Source organism: Lactuca serriola, chromosome 8, assembly GCF_051521515.1.
Source record: "Lactuca serriola cultivar US96UC23 chromosome 8, Lser_US96UC23_V15, whole genome shotgun sequence".
In the NCBI taxonomy this organism is placed as follows: Eukaryota; Viridiplantae; Streptophyta; class Magnoliopsida; order Asterales; family Asteraceae; genus Lactuca; species Lactuca serriola.
This window is the reverse complement of record NC_136415.1, coordinates 141,330,453-141,356,329: the sequence shown is the minus strand read 5'-3', so window position 1 is coordinate 141,356,329 and position 25,877 is coordinate 141,330,453. Positions and strand designations below refer to the sequence as shown.

Sequence of the window (25,877 nt, the reverse complement as noted above, 5' to 3'; positions counted from 1 at the left end):
CTTCAATTTAATATTTCATATCGTACATAATTAAATCTTCTTGGATAATTCTTATTGTGTTTTACATACTTCATCCGTCCTATATTTACTGTTCATTTTTAACTTTTGAAGTTTTCATTTTTCAATTTTGACCATAAATATTTTTATTTGTGTTATAAATTTAATTGATGAAATTTATAACAAGTATTATATATCAAAATAAAAAATATTTAAGGTTAAAGTTAAAGAATAAAATTTTCAAAAGTAAAAAATGAACAATAAATATGAAACGAATATAGTATTTTAATAAAAAAAAAAAAAAGTACATAAAGTGGTAGTAATGATGGTTGTGGTTGTTACATCACCATACCATTAGGGGTGGCGAGCATAGTTAGTAAATGTGGAGTAATGATAGGATATGTTTGAAATGAAATTAATCGAGGGCCAGAGTCTTCATGTTTTGATCAAGTGCTCTCAACCACAAAAAAGGAATCGGTAGGTCAGAATCAAAGTAATGGGAGTATTACTCGAGAGTGTATATGAGCTTTATAGGAAATAGATGAGTGAATTGTTACTTGATGACACTTCCTATGTATATGTAGGGTTTTTGTGCCCCTGTCATGCATGTTTTTTGCATGTGATCGTGGGTAGTGCATGATCTTTTGTTCAAATTAGGCAAGATTTATTTGGCGCCTTTGTATAGTCCTGAGTCCTGACTCCCGCTTCAGCTGTGTATTTGGTTACTTGGTCCGGATGCGTGGTAAATTTTTCCGTGCCGAGTTGACGATCTTTTTGGTATGACAAATTACTAAGTCCCTCAATCCGGCAGGCGTAGCGAGATCTTTAAATGAAGATATGGTTTGTGGTTTCACCTTATCAGTATTGAAATAATGATTCTCCATTGACCGACAAAGTATTCTTTTGTCTTGTCACCACTTTGACAACCGTGCAGCAACATGTGTTTGTTTATCGTAAAAAAAGGTCATGATTTCCATTTGACGATTATCAAGGATGGCTTTTCGTCTTTTTTTGGCCTTTATAATCGTCATTTTCCACACGCTTCTTTACCCTCAAGTGCTTGTTGTAGGGCTTGTATCCATTATTAAAGTTGGTTCTTTTATTAACACAAGGACTATTTATGTAACTTTGTCTATGTAATATTAAAAAGAAAAATCCCACTGTGAAAATGTTCTGGTTTGGCCCTTGGAGACCTGGAGGGTTTATTTATGGGGTTTGAGACACATGTGGGTTACTTTTATGTTTTAACTTTAGTGGAAGAGTATTTGAATGTGTTGCTTTTTGGTCTTCAATACTTCGAGGTTTTCACTTTTATTTTCTTAGCAAAGGTGAAGAAGGAGATATTTGTTATTCAAATGTTTGTTTGTTTGTTTTTTTGACGTATTTGATGCTCTTGTTTGTTACGTAATTAATGGCACATTTTATGCTCTTGTTTGTCTTTCTTTATATAACACTTTAAGCATATATATGTAGAAATGCTTATTCAAACAAGTTATAATGTTGAAGTGAACCATTTGCATAAAATGCATGCGCATAAAGTCACAAATCATAACAGAGAAAGAAAGAATTAAAAGATACATGACTAAGTAATACACACTGCTGAGTGCTGATTGATACATTTGAACAATTTAAATACGGGATAAGTGAGTGGCAGATATTGGTTGAGAAAACCAGTAAAAACATCCCACCACCAATACAGAGTATGAATACAAACATGGAAACCTAGAGTCTAATGGTGCACATAACAGCAGTTTTGAAATCTAAAGTTTGTTGAAATGGTGGTTTTGTGATTAGGGTTCTCCATATCATCTTTTGAGGATGATATATTTGTAAGAACAGAGATGCTGACCTTTTATTCTGTCTGGACTTCCGATTCTCTGTTGAATCGCTAACAGGAACAGATCCCATCACATGCAACTCACCATTCAGCGCAACAAAACCCACCGATGATTCATCTGATAGCTTTTTTGGGATGCTGGTTTCCTTTTTCCAACGATTACAATCCATGTCATACCTGTGAATTGTGATCGTCTTATTAGTTCTATCACATCAGATGTTGAAAATTCAAAATCAAAATCAGATATCATGATTCTTGAGTTAAATTAGAATAGTTACCTAAAAATGTCAGTTTTGTCAAGCATGAAGACACTTGGAGAACCCCCATTTATGTCTTCGATTACAGCGATTCTCCCTAGCCTCCTCCTCTCACCTTCGTCCCACATATCTCCAACTTCTCTCCACTTCCCAATCTCACCTTTGTTGAACTTCATCACCACGGCATCTCTGTAATACTCATCCACCGGAAAAACACCCAAAACGGTTCTTGATTCACCATATCCACCCATTACCCAGAACTCATCGCCTACCATAAACCCAACACAACCAGCTCGAAACCTAGGCAACCCATCCAGAGCCACCCATTCGTTTCTACCAATATCATACATCTCAACGGAACTCATTCTACTCCCGGCAGCTCCAAACATTGTATGCCTAGAACCACCACCAGCAACGATGATTCGATCGGAATTGGGGATAGCAGCACAGGCAAAACTCCCACGAGGTAGCAGCATAGGAGAAACAGATTCCCAATTCTGTGTCGCGAAATCGAAACGGAAGGCGGAGGAAGAAGGCGACGGCCGATCAAGCGGAAACGATCGGGTATCAAAAAGTGACCCGCCGAGTACGTACAGGTGAGATTCGTGAGAAATTGAAGTGAAATTACAGAGACCGTATACGTGTGGGTTACATGGCATAGGAGGGAGATGACACCAAGCGAGATTTCGTGGATCAAATACGTAAGGGGAAGAAATCGTAGGGTCTTCGGGAAAAATACAGATAAGATGAGATAAATTGAAAAAATGGAGGTGGTTACGCCGAAATGAAAGTAGGGTTTTCGATGACAAAAACTGTTTCCATAATTTACAAGTGGATCTAAGGCGTGCGTGGTGAGAAAACGGAAGAAATGAAAGGATCAAAGCTGATAGATCATCCGGCAGACCTGGAATCAGGGTTAGTGTTAGGTTTTCAGGTTCGATTGACAACGGAAGAGATGATGATGATGATGATGGAGGAAGAGGAGAAGGAGGCGTCACCATTATAAACGAATCTCTATATCGTCAGCCTCCACGAAAACAATCAAATTCCTGTATCAATTATTAACAATCACACTCAAATCCTTGCGTAAATCATCTGGATAACTGTTTATTTTATACGGATGAAAGTTGAAATTCATACAGGAAACTGTGAGAGTGTAAAAATGGCACAGCAGGAGATATGAACAGAGAGCGTAGAGCATTGAAGAGGAGAAATTATAGGTGTCGGCGGTCGTGATCGGTGAACGGAAGGCGGTGGCTTGGTCGCCGACGAAGCTTCCGAGAGGAAATAATAATAATAATAATAATATCAGGTCGGATGTGGATTGGGTATAGGAAATAGTTGACACACATTAATGCATTATATGTACTCATTAGATTACAAACTGTTTTCTTCATTTTATGCACGTGTTCTTTGTCCTAAATACCTTTTCTAGAAAAAGTGTTTTGTCTACCATATGTGTATATGTTTTTGCTAACTTTAACAATATGATCTCCATTAGACATATATCTAAATGAATATACATTTTGTCTAATTTGAAATAAATGGTAAAAGAAAATTCTTTGTTTGCTAAGCAAGTGACGGCATATTTACATACGTATCATATTTATTAATTACATTTAATTAATATTAAATTATCAAGTTTGAAACTACAATATGAGGTGCAAATTCAAATATTTGTGTTTATTTATGGTTCCTCTATTTGAAATGTTATTTTAGACATAAATCGACAAGAATTTTCAAATTCGTATAGTAAATATTATCCATATGTATTTCGAAACGATCTTTAATTTATGATAAAAGATTTGTTTTGAACAGTTGTCATAAAAAGCAAGTTATTATTCTTTTCATGTTATAGTACAAGAATTTCAAAACTCCTATTTACCTTGGGATTTAAGTTTTTAATTGTTAACTTGGCATATAAACGTTATATTATTTTGACAAAATTGTAAAAATGGTCATAATGATATGTATTTTTTGAGAAAAAATATCCAAACCATTTAACTTTTGAATTGATGGTTTTTTTTCAACAAGTTTGTTTGGGTTTTCTATTCCTCCATAAATTATATATAAAAAAAACTATTATACCGTTAGTATATTTATTTATTTTTTTTCTTAAATATTTTTAGAGCAAATACTATAAAAACCACAACATTTTCACATGTAATAGAAAAAAATCTTATTGTTTTTTTTGTTGGCTCTGGCCGCAAATGGGACGTAGAGTTAGGACTCTATCCCATTTAGACCATCTCCAACCCACTTTTATTTTTTCCTCCAAAAAATTAAGTAAAAAATAGGGTAAGTAATGTTTCATCTCCAACCTTGCTTCATTTTTATTCCATTTTTACCTCCAAAAAGTATATTCGGTTCTTGTAGCTTATATAAATTGTCAAACACACCCCTTCTATTAATTTGGTTTTAACAAATATATAATTTATATTTTTCTCATTACAATAATATTAAATAAATAAGATTATATATATAACACTTAGTTATAAGCTTTTGTAAAATACGTTTTTGTGTTTTAAAATTTCAATATGTATTTAAATTTTAATATGAATTTGATAAACAAAAACAAACTTTATATTTATAATTAATTAATATAATTTAATATATAACACAATATTATAAGTATTAAATATTACATTTAAATTATAGTTAATAAATAAAAAATCAGAAATATATAAATATATAAAAAGATGGACTAAAATCGACAACACAAAGTTCATCTCCATTTTAAGGGAAATGAATAATATAATACCAAATATGGTGTTATACTATTCATTTCCCCCTAAATGGGGGAATAAATGGGGTATGATTGGAGAAGAAATACGAGAAATAATGGAGAATATGAGTGGGTTGGAGTTGCTCTTAACAAGTTTCATGGTTAACTTTGTTATTTTTTTTTGCAAAATCAATTTTAAAATTGAGTTTAAAGTTCAAATTTGGTCCCTATAGTTTGCAAAAAATTACACCACATGTCTAAAACTTTGTTTTATGTTTTTTCTTCTTTATTTTCATTTATTTTTTATTTTTTAGTCAAAACTAAACTTGGTTTTATATTTTTTTTTCATTTTTTTAGTCAAAACTAAACTTTAAAGGGGAGGGGAGCTTGGAAAGAAGCAAGGACGTAGGAAGAGCTTGTAGATCCAGAAGTTTGGCATCATTTTTAATCCATTGAAGGTACAAAGCTAAAACCTTGATCATTACAAGCTTAGATTTAGGTTTAGGGTAGAAAATGGTATCTTTTGTTCCTATAGTTTGGATTCTTGGAGTATGATCAATTTTAGACCATATGAGCTACCCTTTTAGACTCTTGGAGGTGTTTTGAGTCATAAAAATCAGATCTTGATGGTTAAGCCACAATCATGCAAGTGTTAGGAACCATCCAAGTGTGCTTATGGACTTGATTCATGATTTGAGCCCCATCCTTACATGCAAAAGCATAAAGTTTGCAACTTTATGGCTTAAGACGTTATTAGGGGCCTGGATCTAAGTTTTAGACGTTGGGTCTTAATGGATTAAGACATGGAAGTGAGAATGGGTTGGCAGACTAGTATGCCATGTGCACTGCAGTATACGATGTGCGTACTAGGTCAACACCTCGACTCATGGTCAACACCAACATATGTTGGGCATGCAAGCCAAGTACGTTGCGCATACGCAGTCTGTGGGCCTAGAAGGTTTTTAGGCTCTTTAGATGTTGGGCTTTGGGCTTGAGTAAGTTCGGCCTTGGGCTCACCTGATTATAGTAGGTCATTTTTGGGCCATAGGCCAAGCTAGGTGTTCTTGGGCCATATTGGGCCTTAGAGGCCCTATAGTGGGATTGGATGCCTTTTCGGGTTTTCTTTTATGGATTTGGGCCTTGGAGGAAAGGAGGCTCAGTAAGTCAAAGGTAAAGGGGCCTTTTTGCCTTAAGTCAAGAATTAGGGTTTTGGACTCTCGGGTAGAATGTGACCTAATTTCTAATTAGGGTTTTATGCTTGTGCGATAGGGAGAGGAGTTCGCGAGTCTTCCGTTAAGCGTGATTTGATACCCACAATTTGAGGTGAGAATTCCTTCGTAGTATCTATGGTCTAAGGAACCAAGGTCGGCCCACTAGTTTATGTGGTAGTGTGATGATTGTCTTTGTGACAATTGTCAGTTATGCCTGTATTTGCTTGATGATTCTGTGATTTTTGTTATGATTTATGTGCTAGTGGTAGGGGTGAAATAGACCTGGTATCCGGTTGAAATAGACCGAAGGGGCTTGCAAGCATCCATATTTGCTTGATAGTATCTAGTTGAAATAGACTGAAGGGGTAGGAAAGCACCCAGATATGTTTGGCAGTATCCGATTGAAATAGACCGAAGGGGAAGGCCAACACTCATATATGTTTGGCACTATGTTTATTTAGTATGTGGTATTTTGGGGGAACTCACTAAGCTTTGTGTTTTCAGTTTTCAATTTATGTTTTAAGTACTTCCAGTTCCTAGGGGAAGCGCCAGGCCTGATCGCACCACATCACTCTATGTTTTTCCACACTTAGTGATTTTGAGAATTTGTACTCTTATAACACGATGCAATTATACTCTTTTGACTATTTTGGTATCAGTTTCTTATGATATTAATGAATTTAAAATCAGAAATTTTATCTGTATTTTTGGGATGTTACAAAGGAAGTAATTTCTCAAGCATGGATTCAAACATCCTTCAAACTTCATATCCATGACATATAAGCATCAAGGGACCCTAGGGACCCATAAAGCTGCCAACTTTATGGAGTCCCAACACTCTAACTCTCAAGATCATGGATAAATATGCATAAAACTTTAGATCTAGCAAAGAGGAAACATAAAGATTGGATTTTGGTTACTCACATTGGTCCAAAAGTGTAGCTAAGGATTACAAATGAAACTTCGAAGTTGAAATTATGCTTCCATGGTGATCTCTTCCTCTCAAAGCCACCAAAAGTTCAAGAATCATGATGAGAAGCTTGGTTTAGGGTTTTACTGAGTTAGGGACGAAGGAGGTTGTTTTGGAGCCCTAAAATGAAGTTTATGGAGCTTAAATACGAAGGAAAACCTAAAGGATCGTGGGCTTGGGCTACAACGTATCTCACGTCGTGAGCTCTTATTACTCACATCGTGAGCATAGTTTAAATCCAGAATTTTATTGATCACTACTCACGTCGTGACCTCTCTATGGTCATGTCGTGAGCCATGGTTTTACCCAAAAACCATGCCTTTGACCCCTTGAAGCCCAAAATCGATCCAATTTGGAAACCGGGTGTTATACTAGTTTCATGTTTGAATTTTACAAGGACAACGACATACTACTAGAAACCTCATGCCCGTACATGCCACAACAAAATGGCGTTGTAGAAAGAAAGCACAAAAATTTATTAGAGATGGGAAGAGAATTGTGATTCCAAGCTTCTCTTCTAATAGAATTTTAGGGTGATTGTATGCAACATATATAATAAACAAGTTGCCAACACCAATTCTACAAAATAAAACTCCACATGAAATTCTCCTTGGGAAATCACCCACGTATAAACACCTATGGGTTTTGGGTTTCTTAGCTTATGCACACAACACATTGGGAAAACACAATAAATTTGATGAGAAAGGGAGACCTTGTATTTTATGACTTGAAAGATCAAAGAATACACATCACCCGTAGTGTCACTTTTATTGAAAGTAAGTTCCCTTTTGGAGAAGACTATGAAGGAAATAAGGTGATAACAAATGATCACCTGGTTGATGCATTAGATAATGTACAAGAAGACGTTGATGCTCTAATGGACAAATCATATGGGAATGAAGAGACAAACCCACAAATCACTGAATTGCAACCATTAAACTCCACTACACCTGTCACCACTAGCGATAATAACACTCTAGTGCAAACAGGTCAAGAAATGGGAATCAGGCATGGTACTCGCATATGGTCAAACCCCAAACAATTGGAAGACTTCATGACTGAGTTACCACCATCACTTGACAGCTCCGCATGTAACGCCCTGTTCCGAATCACTTTCCTAATTCGGGTGGGGGCTTGAAGATAGGTTATCATAAGGCTTAGGGCATTTGGAAAAGAGATATCTAGACCCATTAGGCACGGATAATGTAATTGAGGTGATCCGGGAGTTTGGGTTGTGCCTTGGAGCCAAGGAGTATATCGGTAAAGTGGCAGTTCGAGCTCTTTATGAATTTTGGAATTTCGTTTAGAAGATTTTAAGGTGAGGATAAGTTGATAGATGTGTAGAGCTTCTCTCCATCTTTCCGTGGATATAAAGAACGTCAAAAACGGAGTTGAAACGAAGATGTTATGGTCGTTTGAAGTTGGAGTGGTCCGGGTGAGTGATCGTTGACTTGTTGACCAAGCTCATTTAAGGCTCACGACATGAGCATGAAGTGCTCACGACGTAATGGGCACCTGATGCACCAAAAACCTTATTTTTTTGGGTATTTAAAGGTATGATATGATTAGGGTTGCTTCTCCTCAGCCTCCTTCACCTCCAAGACCTTTAAAAACCCTAATCTCATCCCCCATTGAAGTCCTTGGTCATTTTTGGTGCTATTTAAGAGATTTAAAAGCTTTAAAGTCCTATGAGGAAGAAGAAGATCATTGGTGGTGCGTTTGTTAGCATCTTGGCTTCATCATTAGCTAGTTGAGGAGCTTTTGGACCTTTGTAAGTCCTCAAGCTCATGCCTTTCCTTTCCCTGCTTACTAGATCTAAGTTTCCATGAATTTTATGGCTTGTAATGTTGTTTAGCATGCATGGAATCCATAAAGTTGGCAACTTTATGGATTATTTTGGTACCTTAAATCCTATAAGTTCTAGATCTGGATTTTGGTCGTGGTTTTGGACTCGAAGTTTGAGTCATGGACCTTTTGTAGCACCTGGTTCTTGGTACGTGTTCTTTTTATTAAATCTTTTAATATTTTGCATTTGGTCTTGGACTCGGTGAGTTGAAGGACCAACTCGCCGAGTAGAAGCGAGATGAGACGCAGAGTTTAAGTTGTCGACTCGGCGAGTCGAGTCCCGGACTCGACGAGTAGACCCTATTTGGGCAAAAACCCTAATCCGAGGGGTTGCACCCTATTTAAACACATTAATTCGGCCTCCTTAGTCCCATTTGCTCCCAGAAGACCCCCATAGCAAACCCTAGCTGTTATTGAAGCAATCTAAGGCTTTTGGAGTGATTTTGGTGCTTTTGTGATCCAAAGAAGGAAGGAAAAGCTTGAAGGATCAAGAGGAGGCTAGAAGGATTCGGTTTTGAGCATCATTTGCTGACTTCAGAAGGTATAAAGTCTATACCTTGCTTGCTCTTTTGATAGATCCCATTTTGTGGAGTTTTAGGGCTTTTCTAAGCTATTTTGGTCACTAACCATGATTACAAGCATGGTTTGAGGTTGATGTTTCAGATCTAGGTCCTTTGAGGGGTTACAAGGCAAAAAGGAGTGGCTTTTGCACTCAAGGAAGGCCCCAAGCATTGTGAGAGCTTGTTTTAGGACCTTTTGAGCTTAAAGTCTCATGCAAGCACGTAAAGGTTGTAACTTTACGTGCTAGATCGATTGTAGAAGCTTAGATATACATTTTGATCAAGGGTTATACATCATAAATTGAAGATTCAGTGAGTGGTTGTGACCAACTCGGCGAGTCCGTTCTTGGACTCGGCGAGTCCAAGGTTCTGTCCCATATCAGTTGAGGGTCATAAGGACCCAGTTGAGTGTGGAAAGGTTTTAAAGGGGTCCCAAGGGGTAACCCAACGTTCTGGACTAAGCCATTGTTCTGGAAATTCATGGGACTCGGCGAGTGCATGAACAGACTCGGCGAGTCCAAGGCAATCTTCTTAAGGATGAAGATGAACTCGACGAGTTGTTCATACAACTCGGCGAGTCAAGGACAAGACCTGAGTATCAGTTAATGATGAACTCGACGAGTTGTTCATACAACTCGACGAGTCGGATGAGGATTTAGTCGATGTTCATTTAGAAGGAAAACTCGTCGAGTCATCGCCTAACTCGACGAGTAGAGATGGGTATGAGGTCTAATGGAAGGATAGGGACTCGGCGAGTTGGCGAGCCAAGTCGGCGAGTCAGGTCAACTAGAAGTTGACTTTGACTTGGTCAGGGGTAAAATGGTCATTTTACCCTAAGAGTAGGTGTCAGTTTCTGACTAAGTGTTTTGTGGGAATTATAGCCGAAGGATTTCCGGAGAAGCAGCGGCGACAGTCAGAGGATTCTCGCACAGTTCAGCAGCTACTACGAGGTGAGTTACCTTCCAGTAGCGGTGGGTCTACGGCCACAATGTCGGCCCACCAGTAGGGATCGTATGCTAGATGTTTGTCTTTGTGATATTCATCTGTGTTGTTACTACCTGATATGTTATATGCTAGCGTGATATGGTATGTGATAGTGATAGAGTTCGGTTGTTAGGACCGAAGGGTAGTCAGCACCCCAGAATGGCTCGACATGGGTAGGTCAGCGCCCCAGAATGGCTTGACACGGGTAGGTCGGCACCCCAGAATGGCTGTACCGGGTAGGTCGGGCACCCCAGAAATGCTTGGCAGTATGTATGCTATGTGATTGTATGGTATGTGGTACGATGAGGGAACTCACTAAGCTTCGTGCTTACAGTTTTCAGTTTTGGTTTCAGGTACCTCTTCAGCGAAGGGGAAGGAGCTAGCGCGGTAGCGGCACATCATACACACACACATTGGTTTCTGCATTATGAGATGTTCTGGGATTGTTATAACGTCCCAAAATTCAAGACTAAAAATTTCTTTTAATAAAACATTACTTAAGGCAAAAACATCAATCCAAAACATAATCAGAGTATTAATTTCCAAAACACATGTTCATTATCAGAGTAAAACATTCACAGGTTGTCTAATCTATGGCGTGTGCCATGCAATCACCCCGAGCTCTTCCCTCCGCTACCGGAAGTACCTGAAACCAAAACTGAAAACCATAAGCACGAAGCTTAGTGAGTTCCCCAACCTACCACATACCATGCATAACCACATACTGCACGTACTGGGCCATGCCCGCTATTCTGGGCCTCGCCCCTACCTCGGGCCTCGCCCGCTACAACGGTCCCGCCACTCGAGGCCTCGCCTAGCTTCGAGCCCCGCTCGGATACAGATCTGTTTCACTTAGGCCTCGCACGCCAACAAATACTAACACATAAACATAACGCAACAGATACACACTAAACATACACTACCGAATCCTGTTCTAAAGGCCTCGCCCATGTCCTGCAACTGGTGATTCATGGAACCCCATCCACACTCCTACTAGTAGTGAGATACGGGCCCAGCCCACACTCACTCTTTCCCTAACTTGGGCCTCGCCCCCGTTCTGATGCTAATGAGATGTGGAACACCGTCCACACTCTGCTATTGGTGAGATATGGGACCTCGCCCATACACTTACCTCCCTACCAGGCACATACATGTATCACACAGACAACAAGTATAAACTATCATATAAACCATTCCTTGGGCACCCGCCCGCTATCATTGGACCTCGTCCTGAATATCATACTAACATACTGTTCCTAGGGCTAACCCCCCGGGTCTTCTACTCATAACTACATGGGCCGACATTGTGGCCTTAGACCCATTCACACAAAGGGAAACTCACATGCACTTGCTGAACTTGCTGATAACCCCTCTAGCTACTGCCCGACAACTCTCTGAACTCCTGCTCCACTAGCTCCCCGAGCTACCAATATCAATGCAACACTTAGTCTAACTGCCCCCCGAAAGTCAACTAAGTCAACTCTGGTCAACGTCAAAGTCCTGGTCAAAGTCTGTTGGGTTTTGAGCATTCTAACACTCCTAAGTGTACATGGAACCCTAAATACCTTGGATCTATGTTTTCTCTATTATACATGCAAATAAGAACTTCCAAGGTATTATCCTAAGCTAGCATACAAAACAATGAATGTAACAAGATAGAATACATACCTCTTTGATGTAGAAAGTCTTCATGAAGCTTGAGTGCCTAGTGCCCCAAGTGTGACACCTCAAATGGTTCACACAACACCAAATACACTTGGAATAACTTGAGAGAATACTACACTTCATGAAAATCGGCTAGCCCTCTCTAGTTCATACTAGTCGCCGATTTTGTCAAGAATAAGATCTTTATATAGTGTTACAATTAGGGTAAACCCTAATTGTCATGACTTTCCATTTCCTTGGATCCATGGGTTCAAATACACCATGGAGCATCCATGGACCATCCTATGAGTTTTAGCCCAACTTGATTATCCATGGAGCATTAGCCCACTATACAAGTATGGATGATTTACACAATCAACCCATATATTTAATTAGTCTTCTTTTGATCACTTAATTAATCCTAGATTAATTCTTGATCAATACTAATTAAATAATCTTATTATTCTTATTATTAATATACTAGAACTTATAATATATTAATAACCATAAGTGTCTTATTTCTCTCATTATAGTTTATCCAAGTGCATGATGCCATGCAACCCAAATGGACCATGCCGGGTCGGGTCAAGTCTTACCAATTATAGTTATGGACTTAGACATTAATCCAACAGTCTTCCACTTGGATAAGTCTAAAACTATTATTGCGTATGACTTCAGGAACCAACTGGCAATCGTAGCTCTCAAAAGCTTATGTCGAACTCTGACCTTGTCGATGAACTCTGACCTTTGTCAATGACTTGTCCATTAGATAAGGGATCATATATTCCTCCATTCTAGATATCATATGGACTGAGACATGGATTATAATCATTCTCTCTGTCCATTTGTTGTTTCCCGATTTCCGATTTATGACGACTGACTAATTGAACAAATCAAATCAGTCCTGGCCCGGCCGAGCACTTCCATTTGTCATCATCAAATCATCGAGGGGCCCACAGATATCGCTTTTATCCCGAAGGTAAAAGGAATGGATAAACTTCGACTCATACGGCTTGTTCTACTACTTGTTGAATCATACACAAAGACACGTTTTATAGCACCGAGTTACCAAATGCGTTTTCGTGCAATCAATGTACAACCAACTCATAGTAACAACTCATATCTCTAGGTTTGAAGAATATAAGATATTATCGTCTCATGATCACTCGTGATAAAATCCATGAAGTGATTCCAATGAGCGCGGGTTGAATCCAATACTCAGAACTTATGAGCACTCATGAGTGTTGTAGCCCTTTGTCCAACACCTTAGACCTCTACAAGCCAACCCATGACAGTCTTAATTCATATCTACTTCCAACATATGACCGATTGTGGATGGTTTGAATAACTTAGTCATTCCGGAAGAATAACCTAGTTTGTTCGGGAAGTCAAAACATGCAAAGTGAAACACAATAATAATTGAATCCAATATGGTATCAAAACCTATGAACATAAATAAAACACCTTTTATTTATCACCATATGATTACACATTATTCATTGTATACTGTTTCAGCTATCAACTTTATTCTTGAATTTAAAACAATAGTTGTCCCATGCTCCAAGCACGTACACTATGTTTTCTAAACACTAGTCATGCCACACACCAAGTATGAATACTATGTTTGTCTATGATCTTTACTTTGTGAACTAGATCAATTGAACATAACTTCAATGATTCTCTTTTCACAGTCCCAAATCCTTACTGCAAATGCAAGAATTCCAAATTCATGCCATTTACTAAAATCTGTTAGATTCTAATCTTATATGCATTGATCTTCTTGTAATGATTATGCACAAAGTCAAAAAGACTTGACAACCATCATTACAGAGTATTCCAAAGGAGATCAGCTCCTTGGAAACATCCTTCTTGCATTAAGTTCCTAATCTTAAACAGATTGAAAATTCTAACTTTGAAACATTTCCAGATTCCATTTTGACTATCACTTCTGAACAAGAGTTGCCTCCTTACAGACTATGTCAATATGGTCCTTCCAGAATTATCACTATACTTCCAACTATCCTTGAGCACCCAATCTTTGGTAAACCTTAGATTGTCCTCGACAATTGTTTAATCCTTTTAGTCATATCCAGTTCTAAACCTTTTCCCTTCTTAATGCCCTAGGCATTTGGAAAATTTTAGAAAGGATGAATATAGCACATGTAATCGATCCTATATCCGAAGCATATGGGACACGATTCATGATGTCTCACATAAAGACTAAACCAGTCTTTTGCTATAACATTTCCATTTCAATTTGCCAAGTTCTCATAATTCAGATTATGAAAAGGGATGTCGTAATCATAATCGAATTTTAGAACGCAAATAATGGACCCATATACAGAATTTCCTTATGTTGAGCCATTCCAACATGAAATTCATATATATATATATATATATATATATATATATATATATATCCTTGACTAAATGATTAAAACCTCACGATCTAAGCTTATAGATTTGAGATGAAGTATAATTTCCTCTCCCTTAATTATAGCAAAACAACTTTTTCCCAATTGAAACCTTTTGTTTTCTATAATTAACATTGCTAGCTTGCAATACTTATCATAATTATCATGCTCCCACTAACATGATTATTATTAGCATAACACTTATGCTCCCACTAGCTTTGACATGTACTTAGAAATCAACTGGACTTCTAGAAATCAATACTTCATTGACTTTCTTACCAAAGTTCAAATTTCTGATACTAGATTGTTTTGATAAGACTTTATCAAAATCATACACCTTCCCTTAGATAGCACACTTGTGTGTCTAAACAATTATGAAGAGGGATGCCGTAATCATAATGGTTAGACCTTTTTGCCACTTCTCACAAGTCCAGGTTAGTGTGCCGGTTAACCACACACGCTCCACTAACGACTTTGAGAATGCAAATATCACAATTGCTATCTAGCTGAAATCTACTTAGTGAAAGTGTTTCCTCACCATCATTTTCATGAATCGGAGAGAAACCTTATGACACTTAGATTTAATGGTGTATGTGTTCTTATCCATGTGAATTGTCAAAACCATAGACACAAGACAAGGATAATGACAAATCCACACTCATATGGATTGAACTCAATCTTAATTTCTTGCCACCTGGCAGCTCAAGGGCCTGCGATTGCTTCCAAGTTTTTGTGCAACTAATTGATAACTCTAAGAACTCATATGCAAAGCCAACTTTAACTGGAATGGGCACAGAATATGTCAACACGATAGGTTATAAACCTCAAGTCGTGTGTTAGTGAAGAACTTTAGGTTTTATTCTTGATTAGTTCTTGAGACTTTCAAGACCTTTAAGACTCCCACTGTCCTCTTGACATATAAGACTTTCTTGTCAGTTATTCAAGAGATAGTGTGGATTCTAATCAAGACAAACACTTCACAAAATTGGCCTAAGTTGGTCTTTGTTTTATCCAAAACATCACAGCTTACTAATTCCAAATGTACAAGAGTAGGATACTTTTACTCTTACATTTGACAAGTGTTTTAAACCTTCTTTAAGACATGCCACTCAAGTTACAATCTTGGAGTATGACTCTAAGACTTGTATTGGAACGAAGTATGACTCATCTTCTTGATTTAACCATTTCAACAATTCAAGCTCCTCTTCTTAGTCATAAGAATGCACTAAGATTTCCTTAGAGAACTAATTGTGCTATGGTTTCTTAATCATTAAGATGATCACAAAAACTGATACTAAAGTACTCTCCCATCTTTTCAGATTTGAGAAACTTTTATCCTTCTGCCTAATTTGATTCTTCTTATTCGCTCTGCCATACATTGGAACCTTTTCCAATGTCTCAGAATTACACTTAAGCTTGTAAGTATAATCATATTTACTGAGCTTTAGTAAAATATGACGAATAGTCTTATCAATCTTTTGTGGTGGACTTGATCAGTGCACAAGAATGTGTACTCGATCCCTTAGTCCTTTACTTGACTCACACATCCATGTGACCGAGTAATTAGTCTTAATTTTTCCAATACTTGAAAGTTCTCATTCATCATGCTATACAACTTGCATGATTTCAAGTTCCAGTCCAATTGAAACTTGGGTGATGAGAATCTTTCCTTATTTGGTAAATTTAGACATTACCACAAATGAAAGAATCAATTTCATATTTCCACTCTTGCTATTAATGGAATCATATAAGCAACAATTTTTCCTCAAATGCCATTGTAAGGATATTTTAAAATAAATAAAATCAAAATTTTCCTTTTATTTTAAAAAACTTGCGGAAAACTTATCCTTACAATCCATATGAAAACTTGTTGTTATCTATTCCTAAGCAATATCTCATAACTCTTAAGAAGTAGCTCAAGAATCCGATCTTCAAGCTACGCGATAGAAATCCATCTACGCGATCAGATTCAACATATTCTTTCTTTAAGTTTCTTTACTTTTCTTTGATTCTTAAAACATCACCATGTGACCCAGTCACATCATGTATCAAGAATCTCAGATTAGAAACTTAGCAGAGTTAGATAGTGGACTTTACCTGAAGTAGAGTCAAACTTATTGACTTTAACATCCTTAGGTAAATTTGGCAGCTTCGCAACCAATGCCCCTTTCTTTGGCAATATTAACATATGGACCCTTTGATAATGGTACATGGGACTATCACAGACTTAGCTTTTCTCTTTACCATTCGGTCAACCTAGTTGACTATGGTCGATCCTTTTCCACTGGGAAGAGAGAGCTTTACTAGATATCCAATGTCTTCATTATCAATGTCCATAAAGTTTTAGGAAGTTGATCTTATCAAAAATCATTAAGGGTCTTTTCATAGTCTGTTTCATACGTGTTCCAAAAGAACTCACTATGTGACTTAGAAAGTAGTTGAACCACCAACTTTCTCAAGACTTTGACACCCAACTCTCCCGGCTTGTCAATATTTGACTACATCTCCAAGATGTGATCACACCTAGACCTTGCCTTGCCAATAGGGCTTGAGTGACCTTGAACTTGTGGGTTAGGGATAATAATTGGAGGAGGTGAAAGAAGTATGATTTCCATGGGACATCATCTTCATTTAGGAAAGCTTGTTTCAAGAGATTTGGGAAGATCATAAATGTCTAAACCAGACATCTTTTGGGAGATATTCAAGATAGTTGATCTTAAGTCCTTAATATGACACCCAATATGAAATATTAAGGCTAGGACCCAACAAACTATTTTATAACTTAGAAGAGGTATGCCGTAATCCAAGCTATAAAATATTTGAAGGTAGGTGAATGACGATTCACCAATTTCCACCAAGATAAACGAAATGTATTATTAGGTTTTAATTGGTTTTGAAACTCCTAGATCTTTTGAGATTCATTGAACTGTTCAACGACATGTTTCAATCTCGAGTGTGCCCTTCAGGTTTTGTGACTGGGATGCCGAGGATCACAAAACAAGGTGTGAAGTAACCATGCAAATTACTTGGTACCCTTAATTGTTTACCCCTCAATCGATGTGCCGGTTAACCACACACGCTCCATTGATACTATGATAAACATTAAGTTACCCTTTGCCTACCTTGTTAAATACGAGTTAGTGTGCCGGTTAACCACACACGCTCCACTAGCCGACTTAAACAAAGTGCAAAGTGTAATTTCATGGATTAGCACCTTATTCACATTTTCCTAAGAAACTAAGATTGGGTATTGTTAAGAGTTTAGTTACTTAGTATTTATCATTAATACTTTTAATGAAGGGAGAATTCTAGTCTTGTCAAACCCGTTCGGCTAACGACCCTCCACCAGTCAAGCAAACGGTGGGTGAGAGTGGACACCCATTAAGTTGCCATTTTATAGGCAACAACCTTATACCCACCTTATAGACCGGCTTCGTGAATGAGGCGTACTAGCGGTAAGACTGACTTTACTCTTATACATATATATATATATATATATATATATATATATATATATATATATATATATATATATATATATATTAACTTATAATATTATAAAGTATAAGGGTTGAATTTTAACTTTTAAAATTCTAAGGGCTAACTTGGAATTAAAGTATTCATAAGTAAAAACTTTACAAATTCCAAAACTTGAGGGCAAGTTTTGAAACTATTCAAAACTAATTAATTCCATGATTTATGTGTTTAAAGTAGTTTTAATCCAAAAACTCTTCAAGTTCCATAACTTGAGGACAAGTTATGGAAGACTTTAAACTAATAAAAGAATTACTTTTCTTTATTTTATAACTTATGGAATTAGTTAAGGTTACACTTTATTTATTTATTTATTAACGAAGTGACTCTTGAACCTCCATAACTTAAGGACAAGACTCTTCATCTTTTGTAACCATTGCCAACTTTTATGAGTTTTATGAAACTTAAATGTGACTTTTCATATAACTTGAGGACAAGTTACAAAAACACATTTTAGAATCAACTCTTAGATTAATTTGGATTGAAAACAACTATTTCACTCAACTTTTCTATTAATCTAAACAACTCATAAGAACAAGATAATTCAAATCAAACTTTTTCATGTAATTAGTCTAAACCATAAACTAATACAAAACATGAATCTATTGACAATTATCTTTGGAATTGGATTAGCATGAACATTACCACATCAAAAACAAGTTTATAAGTCCAAAAACATCTTAGGGTAATGTTCCTAGTCCAATTCTAGCAAAAAAAGTCGAATTTATGCTGTCTGGGGGTCCAACTCGTCAAGTGCACGAACCAACTCGGCGAGTTGGATGCTTTTTGCCTTGGACTCGGCGAGTCTGCTGGGCAGACAACATCAAAACTCGATTTTCCAGCTTCTTTTGCAAGTATAACAAGAAAACAAGCCTAGGCTCTGATACCACTGTTGGGTTTTGAGCATTCTAACACTCCTAAGTGTACATGCAACCCTAAATACCTTGGATCTATGTTTTCTCTATTATACATGCAAATAAGAACTTCCAAGGTATTATCCTAATCTAGCATACAAAACAATGAATGTAACAAGATAGAATACATACCTCTTTGATGTAGAAAGTCTTCATGAAGCTTGAGTGCCTAGTGCCCCAAGTGTGACACCTCAAATGGTTCACACAACACCAAATACACTTGGAATAACTTGAGAGAATACTACACTTCATGAAAATTGGCTAGCCCTCTCTAGTTCATACCAGTTGCCGATTTTGTCAAGAATAAGATCTTTATATAGTGTTACAATTAGGGTAAACCCTAATTGTCATGACTTTCCATTTCCTTGGATCCATGGGTTCAAATACACCATGGAGCATCCATGGACCATCCTATGGGTTTTAGCCCAACTTGATTATCCATGGAGCATTAGCCCACTATACAAGTATGGATGATTTACACAATCAACCCATATATTTAATTAGTCTTCTTTTGATCACTTAATTAATCCTAGATTAATTCTTGATCAATACTAATTAAATGATCTTATTATTCTTATTATTAATATACTAGAACTTATAATATATTAATAACCATAAGTGTCTTATTTCTCTCATTATAGTCTATCCAAGTGCATGATGCCATGCAACCCAAATGGACCATGCCGGGTTGGGTCAAGTCTTACCAATTATAGTTATGGACTTACACATTAATCCAACAAAGTCAACCTTCCAGGTCAACCCTACTCGCCGAGTCTGCCTACTGACTCGCCGAGTTCACTGATTTCCGATTTCTGTCTTGTCCAACTCACCGAGTTCCCACTCAACTCACTGATCCGAGTCTTAACTCGAAGGGTTTGGGGTTTCGCGACTTGACTCGCCGAGTCCAAGAACAGACTCGCCGAGTCCAAGGTAATCTTCAACAGACTCACCGAGTTGTTCTTCCAACTCGCCGAGTTCCTGCCCAACTTCATCCAACTCACCGAGTCCACCCATGTGACTTGCCGAGTCGCTCCAGCTCTTAATCCATGTAGTGGCTTTTCGAGCCAAACAGGGGCTCCAACACATAGATCCATACTTCTAAGGCCTATTCCTCACGTAAAGTGGCAAATTTTACGTGTAGCTATGGAGATCTAGGCTCAAAACACTCAAAACTAGGGTTTATGACAAACATGCTTCACCAACATACCAAGAGCTGTTACTTTATGGGATTCTAGACCAAAACAAGCATGGGCATGAGGTAGCAACCTCAGATATGAATTTCTAGCTCGAAATGGTTACTTATCATGCCAAAAATGCCCAAAACTCACACATAAGAATAGATCTAGGTGAAAAGGAGTCCAAGTACTATTTTATTACCTCCAAATGTTCTGAAATGTCTTCCCAATCCCGGATCTATAGCCCCTTCTCGCACCTCCAAGATCCTTCTTCCTTCTCCAAGCTTTAATGCACTCTTCAAGGCAATAATTAGCTCAAAAACAGATATGGTGGCTAGGGTTTCGTGTTCTGGGTTAGAGAGGCAGTAAAGGAACCCTAGGGAAGAGAATGAGATGCTTAAATAGGCTCCAAGTCCCGGATTTAGGGTTTTCCTCGTTCAGACCAGACTCGTCGACTCGCCGAGTCGGTCACTTACTCGATAACCCGGATCCCGCTCCGACTCGTCGAGTTCCTCCCTGGACTCGACGAGTTGACCCTTTGACTTAGAGTTTTCTTTCATTTCATGGCCGACACCTTTCTGATTTTGGGTGTTACAATTGTACTCTGACATTATTATTATTTTCATGTTTTGGGTTTTCAGACACGAGATATGTCTTATGAGATGATATGATCGGATGATGTTTTACTACAAATGTTTTACAAACCACTTAATTTAAAATGAAATTTTTGGGCATGAAAATTGGGTCGTTACACCTTTTTCCTTCATTTTGACCTAAGTAGGTGTTTAAGTCATGTATTGGACATATGTGACTGAAAAGCTTCGCTTTTTATGGTCCTTGGGGTCAAGGAAGACCCTCTAGACTGTCCCATGTTAAATATTAATGAATTAAGAGCTTAATGCTCATTTTTGGTCAGATCTGGACTCACGACGTGAGGAATGAAGCCTCACAACGTGAGAGCGTGTTCGAGGAAGTTTATGATGGGTTTGAGCCATAAGAACTTTCCTATGTGCACATGCAAACCCTAATGCTTGGATCTAGGTTTCTCTAATTGAACATGCAATGTATCCAAGACTTTTATTGATAGATCTACTGTAAACATTCAAATCATAACATATGAAATCAGATCTAAAGGAATACCTTGAATTGCTTGCTTGAATCTTCTTGTCTTTGGAGCTTAGAGTCACAATTGTCACTCCTCTAATGGCTTACAAACACCAACTAGCAAGAGGATGATAATAGAGAGAGAGAGAGAGAGAGAGAGAGAAAAGGGTGAGAAAATTGGCTCTAGGGTTTCTTGAGAAGCATGAGTGCCGATTTCCTCCACCCAATGGGTCTATATATACTATGAGCTACTAGGGTTACACCTTAAACCCTAATTGAATAACTTAGGCCCTAAGCAATCCAATGATCCCTATAGACTAGGCCTTGGACGATTTATAGGTTTCTCCAAACCCTAAAATCGTCCACCCTCTTATCCATAAAGATTCATAGCCCAAAATACAACTATCACACATTTGACAGTTTATGCCCCTTTATTCAATTAACCTCTTTAAGTCGCCAAATTAAGTCCTAATTAATTTATGACTTATATTAATCAAATAACAATATTATTATTCCTTATATTATTCTCATAATATATTAATAATATTTCTTCTCTCATTATAAATCATCCTGTCAAGTTGCTATGGTGAAGGCAACCCAAAAGGACCATGCTCAACCGGGTCAAATACTTGCCAAATATAGTTACAGCCTTAGACACTACTCCAATAGTCTCCCACTTGGATAAGTCCAATAACTATATACACAGGCACAATCCGATTAGCAATCGTAGCTCTCAAAGACGCTGTCAAACTCTGATCTTATCAGTCATGTCCTTTAGATAAGGGATCGTACAGTCCTCTGTTCATATATCATGCGGACACAATCATAGTTCAACATTTAGTTTCTCGATCTCAGATTTATTCGACATAGAACTTAATCGAACACATCAATTTAGTTCTGACCGGGCCCGACACATAAGTCAAATCAAATCATCGAGCGACCGAGATATCGCTTTTACCCTCTTAGGATAAAAGTAACAGATAAACTTCGACTTATATGCATTTACTTATTCGCTAATCAATCATACACAATAATGCGTTTTATAACATCAATTTACTGATGCGGTTTCACATCATCAATGTACAACCAATTAACAAATAACAAACCATATATCTAGGTTTTAAGACCATATGATATTATCATCTTGCGATCACTTACAATATACATATATACCTTTAAAGTGATTCCAGCAAACGCGGGTTTGTTCCAATGCTCAAAACTAGTTCATAAGCACTCATGAACGTTGTAGCAAAATTTTGCTATGTCTAATACCATTCAGACAATCTACATACCAATTCATGACAATCTTCTTTCATATCTACTTCCAACATATGAATGATTGTGGACCATTCGAATAATTCGATTATTCTTAATAACTCAATTATTCAGGAAGTCAAAACATGCAAAGTGAAACAATAGTTAAACAATTAACATAAGACGGTAACTTTACTTATAAATAATACTCCTTTATTTAATCATCAAATGTCAATTACATTTATCTATTACAAGTTTCTAAAACTATCTAATCTAAACTAATATCATCCTTCAGCCCAATACTCCTAGCATGCTGCAAGTGCTTAACCTAACTCAGTCCTTTCGTAAGCGGATCTACTGGGTTATCTTCTGATGATATCCTCTTAACCACGAGATGTCCTTCTTCTACTCAATGTCTAATAAAGTGATATTTTCTGTCGATATGACGAGATCTACCATGATCCCTCGGTTCCTTGGTTAAGGCAACCGCTCCTTCATTATCACAGAAAATTTCCACAGGCTCCTTTATGGAAGGTACAACTCCAAGATCACCAATGAAGTTCTTCAACCATATTGCCTCCTTCGATGCTTCGCTTGCTGCAATGTACTCTGATTCGCACATTGAATCAGCTACGGTTTCCTGCTTGGAACTTTTCCAAGTTACTACTCCTCCATTAAGGGTAAAGACCCAGCCCGACTGCGGACAATAGTTGTCCCTGTTGGTCTGGAAGCTGGCGTCACTATACCCTCGCACCTTTAAGTCATTACTTCCTCCGAGGACTAAAAACCATTCCTTGGTCCTCTGAAGGTACTTAAGGATATTCTTGACCGCAATCCAATGGGCTCTGCCAGGGTTCCCTTGATATCTACTGACCATGTTCAAAGCAAAGGATACATCAGGGCGAGTACAAGTCATAGCATACATGATTGAGCCAACTGCGGAAGCGTAAGGTACTCGGCTCATCTCTGCTATCTCAGCTTCGGTACTCGGACTTTGAGTCTTACTCAACTTGGCATTACTTTGTATCAGTAATTCTCCCTTCTTCAAATTCTCAATACTAAAATGTTTCAGTACTTTATCTAAGTAAGTGTTCTGACTAAGTCCTATTAGTCTCTTACTTCGTTCTCTCACTATCCTTATTCCCAAGATATAGGAAGCCTCTCCGAGGTCTTTCATAGCGAAGCACTTCCCGAGCCAGGACTTAACCTCCTGCAGTGTCGGGATGTCGTTTCCTATGAGTAGTATGTCATCGACATACAAAATGAGGAAGCTAACTATACTCCCACTGGCTTTGACATATACACATGATTCATCTTTGCTTCGTACAAATCCAAACTCTTTGACTTTCTCATTGAAGCAAAGATTCCATCTGCGAGACGCTTGCTTAAGCCCATAAATGGACTTCTCAAGCTTGCACACGCAATTTGGATGCTTCGTATCGACAAAACCCTCTGGCTGAGCCATGTAAACATCCTCAGCCAACTTCCCATTAAGGAAAGCGGTCTTGACATCCATCTGCCATATCTCATAATCATGAAATGCAGCTATGGCTAGCATCACCCTAATAGACTTTATTTTCGCAACTTGTGAGAAGGTCTCATCATAGTCAACTCCGGGAGTTTGAGTAAAGCCCTTCGCAACCAATCGCGCCTTATATGTGTGTACATTTCCATCCACGTCGGTCTTCTTATTGAAGATCCATTTGCACCCAACGGTCTTATGTCCGGGCACATTATCAACCAAATTCCAAAGTTGGTTGTCATACATTGATTGAATCTCGCTGTCCATTGCCTCTTTCCATTTTGCAGACTCCGGGCCTGCCATGGCTTCCTTATAGCTATTAGGTTCATCTAGATTTATTAGTGTACCATCACTAATATACAAGTCCCCTTCGGTAGTAATATGAAAACCATAAAACCGGGGTTGAACTCTAACTCTATCGGAACGTCTAAGAGGTAATGACTCGTCAATTGGTTCAACCGGAGTTTCCTCCTCGGGTTGAGCGCCAGCGGTAGAGGTTCCTTCATCACTCGATTCTTGAATCTCTTCAAGTTCGATCTGCCTCCCACTGTCTCCTTGGCTTATGAGTTCTCGCTCTCGGAAAACCCCTCTCCTCGCAACGAAAACAACATTGTCATTCGGTCTATAGAAGAGATATCCAAAGGATTTATGCGGGTAGCCGATGAAAATACATCGCTCACTACGAGGTTTGAGCTTGTCATGAGTATCTCGTCTTACGAAAGCCTCGCAACCCCAAACCTTGATATGTGCCAACGAGGGAGCTTTCCCTGTCCACATCTCGTGAGGTGTTTTGGCAACCTTCTTAGTAGGGACTCGATTAAGGATATGGGGGGCAGTCTCTAAGGCATACCCCCAGAATGAGATAGGTAGTGAAGCACGACTCATCATAGAACGAACCATGTCTAACAAGGTTCGATTATGCCTTTCTGCCACACCATTCAACTGCGGTGTCCTAGGTGGCGTCAATTGCGAAACTATTTCGCATTCTTTGAGATAGTTGTGGAATTCAAGACTTAGGTACTCTCCTCCTCGATCGGATCGAAGCATCTTGATTTTCCTGCCCAATTGATTCTCCACTTCATGTTTGAATTCTTTGAACTTTTCAAACGTTTTTGACTTGTTCTTGATTAAGTAAATATACCCATATCTACTATAATCATCGGTGAAAGTCACATAGGAGCGGTTCGCATCCTTTGTGGTGGATCTAAAGGGTCCACATACATCGGTATGTATGAGATCCAATAAACCCTCACCCCTCTCACAAGTACCAGTGAAGGGTGACTTGGTCATCTTTCCAAGCAAACAAGATTCACACGTGTCATCTTCCCTAAGGTCGAATGACTCTAACACTCCATCCTTTTGGAGTTGGGCTATGCGCTTCTTGTTGACATGTCCAAGACGACAATGCCACAAACATGCTTTATCCATACTATTGGAAGAATCCATGCATAAAACATCATTTCCTAGGTTATCTACAATCATAACAGTCTCATAAATTCTATTACAAGGCATTGCTTCAAAATATAAAACACCATTTAGATAAGCATAAATCGAACCATTCTCATTATTAAACGAATATCTAAATCCTTGTCTAAACAAACCATGAAATGAAATGATGTTTCTTGCCATATCTGGCGAGTAGCAAGAATTATTCAAATCTCAACTTAATCCATTACTAAGCACTAAAAAATACACTCCAATCTTGGTGACAGGCGACGATCTTCTGTTTCCCATGATTAGATTTATTCGTCCATGCTCCACATCCCTATTTCTTCTTAGTCCTTGCAATTTAGAACAAATGTGGTAACCACACCCGGTATCAAGAACCCAAGAAATAGCATGAGATGAATCATTAGATTTAATTGTGTAAATACCTGCGAAAGACGGCTTGATCTTTCCATCCTTGATGGCTTGCAGATGCTCTGGGCAG

At 38.0% G+C, this 25,877-nt stretch overlaps 1 protein-coding gene across 2 annotated transcripts; it reads right to left on the bottom strand.

Annotated features, from left to right (window-relative positions):
• Positions 1 to 1,546: 1,546 nt before the first annotated feature.
• Positions 1,547 to 3,435, bottom strand: LOC145066391 (F-box/kelch-repeat protein OR23-like). 2 transcript variants are annotated; one of them, XM_079013621.1, is made up of 3 exons: positions 3,232 to 3,435; positions 2,113 to 3,140; positions 1,547 to 2,011 (listed from the first exon to the last, which is right to left on the bottom strand). In XM_079013621.1, exons 2-3 carry the CDS (start codon positions 3,090 to 3,092, stop codon positions 1,720 to 1,722), a joined length of 1,272 nt encoding a protein of 423 aa, XP_078869747.1. In that variant the 5' UTR covers positions 3,093 to 3,140; positions 3,232 to 3,435; the 3' UTR covers positions 1,547 to 1,719. The 2 variants fall into 2 exon arrangements, with proteins under 2 accessions (XP_078869747.1, XP_078869746.1); XM_079013620.1 differs by having other exon boundaries at positions 2,113 to 3,435.
• Between the last annotated feature and the right edge of the window lie 22,442 nt (positions 3,436 to 25,877).

Coding starts and splice junctions, on each gene's coding strand:
- LOC145066391 (XM_079013620.1), bottom strand. CDS start 3,092: ATGGTGACGCCTCCTTCTCCTCTTCCTCCATCATCATCATCATCATCT. Junction 2,012..2,112: donor GACAAAACTGACATTTTTAG/GTAACTATTCTA, acceptor CACAATTCACAG/GTATGACATGGATTGTAATC.